The sequence below is a fragment of the Hesperophylax consimilis genome, chromosome 12 (genome assembly GCF_061612785.1).
Source record: "Hesperophylax consimilis isolate HC1 chromosome 12, BYU_Hcon_1.0, whole genome shotgun sequence".
NCBI lineage: Eukaryota > Metazoa > Arthropoda > Insecta > Trichoptera > Limnephilidae > Hesperophylax > Hesperophylax consimilis.
Window position 1 is genome coordinate 18,528,914 of NC_142847.1, and position 8,194 is coordinate 18,537,107.

General features: G+C 33.0%; 1 protein-coding gene across 1 annotated transcript; it reads right to left on the bottom strand.

Moving 5' to 3' along the window:
* Positions 1-5,244: 5,244 nt before the first annotated feature.
* On the bottom strand, positions 5,245-6,707 carry l(1)10Bb (BUD31-like protein). The gene is made up of 2 exons (XM_089637760.1): positions 6,501-6,707; positions 5,245-6,422 (listed from the first exon to the last, which is right to left on the bottom strand). The coding sequence occupies exons 1-2, from the start codon at positions 6,592-6,594 to the stop codon at positions 6,082-6,084; spliced, it is 435 nt and encodes a 144-aa protein (XP_089493886.1). The 5' UTR covers positions 6,595-6,707; the 3' UTR covers positions 5,245-6,081.
* Positions 6,708-8,194: the final 1,487 nt, after the last annotated feature.

An 8,194-nucleotide genomic window follows, 5' to 3' on the forward strand; every position in this document is an offset into this window, starting at 1 on the left:
TAATTTTATTTATTGGTTGATTGATTGGTTTACTAATAATAGAACCAAAACTGATGTAAGATCTCAAACAAGGTATTTTTGTTGTTTTTATTTTAATGTGAGTATGCTTCCTTACGGGTCAGTATCCAAGTACACAACATCACAGGCGCTAATAGAGCTTATATAGAACACTGCGTGTTTCTTATTATACTATTATGATTTCATATCGACCGTGAAGGGGCGGGCTAGTAAATATGTTAGGGTCCATATAAACGGGACAAAATTTCCGCAAGCTGAACAACCAATTATGGGAAAGTTTGCTTCGTTCCTTTCTCATAATTTGCAGCTCGGCTCGTGGATATTTTGTTGTTATTATACGTAGCATAAAACCTCCATTATTAGTACAAATTTTTATATTTTTAGCAAATCTTGTATATTTTCATAATAAACTTTTTTATAAAAATAATGTTTTATTTCCCTGAGTTATAACAATAATTTTAACCAATGAAAAGAAATTTAGGCATATGAATAATAAACCCATCTAAGAAGTTATTGGCGTTCAATATAAAGATACTTATGTAATAAAGGAATGGACATATACATAACAAAATATCTTTTCTTTTAATCTATTGTAATGCCCGTTTATTGATACGTGGCCAGCAATGGGACGCAATTAGCAGCCTAGTAGAAATAGAAGATAAGGAAGGTTTTTAGTTGCAATGGCAACCTACTTCTGCCGATCCATCAAAGGAAATATACAACTGAACTACTGGTTACTAAAACTTGTGTTTTGGATCACCAACAAATAGTTATATTCAGACCATTATTTGACATTCTCCTGCACAACGAGATAACCAGTGTTAGTATACGAACACAAAGGATGCGGGTTTCGGCTTTCCGATTAGTCGGCAGTTTGTTCGTAAAAGTTTGAGACCGCACATAGTGAAGGCAGGTTCAGATTTTGTACACACGTAGCGGCGCCGATAAGCTTTACCGGAATGAATTCTTAATTCCTACTCGTCGGTGATGCCGGTTATTGACGCTTATTTTGTTGAGCAGGAAGATAGTGTCAAAATTAGCGACTTGTTGATTGCCGCTGTTTTAAAAGAAATCATCAGTCTGAGATAAATGAAACAGTGTACACATGTTTTATTTCTTAATTTCAAGAGAGGATTCTAAAAAAGTAAAAAATCTTGGTCTGACGAGCTCGACATTTTGTTAAAACTGATAGTTACTGTCAGGCTACCATGATGCAGGTTGGATTGGATTTTACCCGCGTTCTACGTGCCAACAACTCGGCGCCAACTGCCGCCGAAAAACTCGGGCACTGAACCCGATAATCTGAAACCCGCGTCCTTTGTGTTCGTACACTAAAACTATATTTTAGTAAGGCAAAGAATTCGGAGACTTGCAATGTGCATAGTTAATAAATAATCTTCAATGGGTCAAAAGGAATCTGGGAAAAGGTTTACTTGGCAGCAAGTCAATGATAATGTGTGATTATGGAGTAAGGGTTTTCATTATAACTTTTTATTATTATTTAATTGACACAGACAAACATTCCCTGGTTGTGTATGAATAAGTTGAAAATATTTTAATTCCTCCTGCTTCCATCATGTTGAATTGAACCTTTTACCAGCTGGCTTGCGCTGCATTCTTATTCCAAAGTCAAAAATTTCCTTTTAAAACAAGCACATACATATATTATTTATATGTCAACCTCTTGCAGGTTTAGATTATTTACATATTATTTTGTGTATGCAAATAGTGACATGTGTTAGCGGATATTATTGGTGCCGATTGTGTTTGTATTATGTTTGCCAATTTCTTTAAAGATGCGTTTGAACCTGACATTTCAGATGAACAAATTCCGGAATTTAATTCTGATATAAGCTTGCAATTATCAAATATTAATATTAACATCACCGACATTACAAATTACCTTAAAACACTTGAACCAAAATTAAGTTCCGGGCCGAATCAAATTCCACCCATCTTGATTAAAAACTGTGCAGACAGCTTATCCATTCCGTTGTTCATATTATTTAATAAGTCTCTGTCAACGGGAATTTTCCCAAAACTTTGGAAAAAAAGTTACTTGACTCCAATATTTAAATGCGGGGATAAATCTGCAATTGAAAATTATCGTCCAATTTGTATCCAATCATCAATACCCAAGATTTTTGAAAAATTAATTCTTCTAGAGATAAACCCCAGCGTGAAATCCATCATTACAACTTGCCAACATGGTCAGATCAACAGATCAACCTTAACCAATCTATCCCTGTACGAAAATTATATAACAAATGCACTTGCTAATAGACAACAAGTCGATTCTATATATACTGATTTCAGCAAAGCGTTTGATAAGGTTTGCCATAAAATTCTTGTTAGCAAGCTGGCGAAAATTGGCATAACCGGTAACGTACTATCCTGGTTTAAGAATTATCTGTCTAAACGAGAGCTTACTGTCTGCATCAAAGGTCAACTGTCCTACACTTTTACAGCTACAAGCGGCGTGCCCCAGGGATCACATCTAGGACCCATTCTTTTCAACATATTTATAAATGACGTTACAAATGTATTTAAACGTGTCTTTATTTTGATGTTCGCAGATGATATGAAAATTTACCGAATTATTGAAAATATTAATGACTGCTTATTATTACAATCAAATCTCATTAGCTTTTCTGATTGGTGTATCCTAAATAAATTAACCCTTAATGTAAAAAAGTGTCAAGTCATGAAATTTTATAGGAAGAAAAACCCATTGATTTTCACATACTGTATGAATAATCAAGTCTTAGTATCTGTACCCGAAATAAAAGACCTGGGGATAATATTTGACACCAAATTAACATTTATCTCCCACAAACAATATAACCACTAAAGCGATGCAAATGTTGGGTTTCATATTAAGAACTTCAAAAGATTTCAAAAATTTAAAAACTTTAAAAATATTGTATTCATCCATTGTCAGAAGCCATTTAGAATTCAACTCAACCATTTGGAATCCATTTTACAATATTCATGAAAAATCTATCGAGCGAATCCAACATAAATTTTTACGAAACATAAATTATAGATTAGGTATTCCTATTGAAAACATTAACTACACCTCACTGTTGAAAGTCATGGGCCTTGCCACATTAAAAGAAAGAAGAATATGTTCTGATCTCTTTTTTCTTTATAAAATTGTTGATAACATGTTTGACTCCCCTGAACTCCTTAGGCTGATTGACTTTCATGTGCCTAGTAGAACGGTTCGTCAGAAGGTACCTTACCATTGTAACATTGCAGGTACCAAAGCAGAAATAAATTCAGTAATGAACCGACTACACAGTGCAGGGAATAAATATTGCGTGAACACTAACGGTACTGAATGTCTATCAGCCTATAAACACATTATTATTAAATCTGTATGTCAAATATGAACTTGGCAAACATTAAATGGAGTATGTGCGAACTATTTCTACTACTCTGCAAACTATTTTTATACTTTCCTTTAATCATTATCATTGATTTGGAGGATTTTGGCAGATTCTCTATTTTTCATCTCAATTATTTGTACCTATATTTCGTTAACTCGAATATTTTTGTATATTTTTTTATATAACCTATATTTATCATATAAAATATAAGATCTGTACAATTTATTATCTGTAAAAGCCCTATGGGCGTTTAAATAAATAAATAAATCATTTAGGTAGGGAAATGTTGCTTGTGCAATGATGGTGGACTTAGCTAACAGAGGATTGAACCTGTAATGCCCGAGTGGGGTGAATTAAACTTAGATGAATTAAAAAGCGAAGATAGGTCACCGAGACAAAGCACTGGTTTTATTGAACTAGGTCCAGTGGACATACTTGAGATTACTTTAATTGCACATAAGTTTGTTCGTCAGACAAGCTGCCACAAACTCATCACTCTAGGGTCCTTTTTTGTGAAAAAATGCCTTCATGAGCAAAAATCAGATCTTGTGGAGTTTCTTTCCATTCATAAATACACACAAATGTCAATAGATGTAATTATTCACAATGGCTTTTAGAACCTGATAACAGTAAATGTCATAAAAAAAATAAAGTGAGAGTGAACGTAGCAACACAAGTATAAAAAAGATAACCTACTGGCAGTGGGTCGACTTGTACAGCGTTCCGTATTCCCCTCCAGCGTTTTAGGGTCATATATGACCGGGCGTCCATATTTTATAAAAGTATTTTTAATTTATGTTTCTATCATGCGGCAATACTTAGTTTTTTTGACGTAAGAAAGATAAATAATAATTCTTTCTAGTTTGCCGCAAATATTTATAATGGAATCCATTAATAAAATCCTAAAAATAGCCAAAATGAATAATTCATGTTTCGCGCTGCTATTGTGACAGTCGGTTTAACTATAAAAAACGAATGTGTTTGATCTCAATTTCTCAAAAAATCTCAAAATCTCAATTTTCCTATTATTGGAGTAAAAATGTGGTTAGCATTTTGACAACATTTTTCACGTTTGATATTAAAATTTAATTATTTAGAAATAGTAATGTTTATTTTAAATGCATACACCGGAAAGATAATTTTATCTAGTTTCTAAAACAGTATTCATTTTTACGGAAAATTAAAAAAAATAAGAAGTATATAGAGCATTTTAAATACACCGAAAACATTGCAAACTGAACAAAAATGATGAAAGTACTGAAGGGTTAGCGGAAGCAAATATCCTAGAATATTAATAATACGTCCAACTCCAGTAAATTATAGACAGTATTTACTTGTATTGGCCGGCCACTCTGATGCTCTGGCAGCTACAGGTACTATTTTGGCCTAATTATGCATAAAATTCATTAAAATGTATGAAAGAAAACCAAGCCTCACAACTCATGCTGCTAGTTTAGCGAACTGCCATTAGAATGTATGGGAAACTTCAGAAAACCTCAAGTTTTATAACTAGTTTTGGTGTAGGCGAATCTTGTCATCTCAGTCACACCCGTGATAGAATGTAGTATTTGCCCCAACTATTATGGCGGAAACACATTATTAAAACCCGACACGACCCGAAGAAACGCGATGCGTGTTGAGTCGAATCAAATGTATTGTTTTCTTATGACCAGAATCACACTATGAACATCCGACACGACGCCATGTCGGATGTTCATAGTGTGATTCTGGTCATAAGAAAACAATACATTTGATTCGACTCAACACGCATCGCGTTTCTTCGGGTCGCGTCGGGTTTTAATAATGTGTTTCCACCTTTAAGTATGCCCAACACTGCCCAGTTCTATTTCCATTTCATCCATACACACATATCATATTTGAATATCTATATTTGTCATATATTAACAACTTTTGAATTAAGAATTTACTGGAAACGTAGTGTTTGTTACTTGCCATATTTTGGGTTCATTTTGTGAGACAGTTACATGTCTATTTGTATTTTAATGTCATTGGAACTGGACAACATAGTTGTGTTTCTTTAGAAAAATAGAAAGCATCATTTTTATAGTAATTTTAATAATAAAATAACATTTATGATCATACACAAGGAACACCCAAAATTATCCTAACTTACTCATTTAATATTTCATTACAAAGTAATATATTAAATTTACAACTACGATGGAAGAATCATCCTCTCTCGCATTCAATAACACTGAATGTAATTTGGGTGCCACTTTAGCGTGAGGGCTACCTTTAAATTTATAATTCTGCATGCGGTCTGATGACATTTATTTGTTTGTTATATACGCATAGCAACAGCTTATTTTATTTAGGTAAGGTTTGTAGCCTAGTTTTTTTTCCATCATTTTTAACGTCACAACATTTGTCATGCAAACTCGTATTAGTAAAAAAGTGCTGTTCAGGGGCACCTAGCATCGAAACATCACGCGTTTAACGAGGAAAAAATTAACCTACTAGGTTTTAAGGCTAGCTTTCTATCACTTATCATAAGTGTCCTTATTTGTCATCGGTATGTAGAAATGTTAAGGCAGACCCCACGCTAAAATGACACCGTAATTTGTGTTCACAGAAACAGAATTTTGTTGAAATTGAATTTAACTTAAAAGCTTATAATTATTTGTTGTGTTATAAACAAAGAGCTAAAAATTTAACCCGAACATCCTCTGCAACCACAATGAACACATTCCACAATTCTTCCTTCTTCTAGTTTACTTTTGGGTACCCTGCATATACAATTTGTTCCGAAATTCGTATCTCTTGTCTGTATACATCTGAGGCAGCACAAGTTCTCATATCCAGGTTTCTTCCACTTGGCAATCAAGTTCCCATCAGCGATTTTCTCGGTCAAGCAATAGTTATAAAGCTCCCTACTGATTGCCTTACGACGGTAAAACAAATCGTAAATGTAACGAGACTTTTGGTAGTGTATCTTGAATATAGGCCACAGGGATTCTTGTTTCCTTTTGCCTTCATGCGGCTCGGTTTCGGCTGAAAACAAACTTTGTATTAGTAACGGAAAGTTAGAGGGAAGAAATTGAAATTTTTAAATGCGCATTCACTTTTTACCTTCTCGCATTTTTTGCTCCAACTCCTCGAGAGTGGGTTCGATAAGTTCCCAGCCATCTGGAGGGGCTTTACGACTCCTTCGCACTTTAGGCATTGTAAATAATCAAACGAATAATACGCGGTCACTTGATATTTTGAACGTTTGACGTTGACATTTTTAGGTTAGGAATTAGGAAGTGTTTGTTTCATAGACATTAACTCAGACCATAGATATACCACTCACCATAAATAAATTACAGTGGCCATAAACAACGCATCCATAATGTTTTTTTCTGGTAGGTTCACAGAAGAGCAAAAATAAATAAATTTATGCTGTATGTTGTTATAAAATTAAATGTAATAATTTTGGTTGTTGGTACATGGGCAATGTGGCAAATATTCCTGCATAATTAACATTGTTCAAGTTAATTTTCAAAATTTACAATGTTAAAACTACCTACCATAATCGACCAAGCGATAAAGTACTTAGGTTGGTATCAAAATGATTTAATTATAATCAATATTTTTTTATTCGAAACTAGCTCCCCGCCAAGCATTGTTGTGGCTCAGTCTATCTGTACAGAAAGAGAAACAATAGCGTGTGTTGCTTTTACCTGTCACAGGTGACATCTATATAATATAGGCATATAAAAACACACGCGTATTTGAATGCAACGTTGTATAAAAATTTCAAAGCAATCGGTGTAGTATTTTCGGAAATATAAGTTTTAAACAAATGAACATTTTTATTTATATAGATATATGTGAATTTGTTTTATTTAGATGATGATCTGCAAACCATTTATTATTGATAATAACCTGTATTTTTTTTAATTGTCATAGTTAGTTGAAATAGTCAAAAAATTTACAATGTTTTGATTTTTTGGGTCTCCCAAAAACCCCGAAGTAACCCGTGACGTTACCAGTCAAAAAGCCTTCACCTTTTCAACCGGCGCAGTATTTTGTATGGGAGTCGAGACATTTTTTATTCTTAAGAACACTACGTAAAATGTAAGCATCTTGTCACCAATGCTGACGTATTGACGTACGTATTGGCGAAGCTTAATGCTAAATCACTATTTTGATTAATCTTTATAACGAATTGGTGTACATTACGAATACCAAAAATATGCTTTAGATAAATTGAAGGTTTTCCTATCGTTTCGCTTTGGTAGAATAAAAAATATAAATGTAAACTACTAAAAATATATTTTTTCAATAGAAATGTATGAACGCGTAAAGGAAACAGCTTAAATATTATAGCTAAGATTATCTGTGACAGTTTCACTTGATTAAATTTTTTTCTTTCTTATGAAATTATTTACAAAATAAATATAAACTAGTTTTGTGCTTGAAATCGAACTTTTCTAGACTCCTTTTGACTAGTAATTTTAATGCCTATTATCTACAATATAAGGTATACCAAGAATATACACATTTTTGGCTTGTAGCTTCCTCTTAAAGTGCAAGAATGCATCCATGACAGCACCTATTTAATTATAATTATAATAATTAAATTTTTTTTTTTCACAAAATAATCTTCCTGGAAAATTTGTGCCAGGAAAATAGTCGGGAAATTTTTACAGAAACCTATCTTTTTGATATTATTGAAGTTAGCAAATTTTTTTCCGAAAAGTTTTCTGGTAAATTTGGAATATTGGAAAAAAGGTCCCAAATTTTTTATAAAAACGTAAACATTTTTTATATTATGTGAA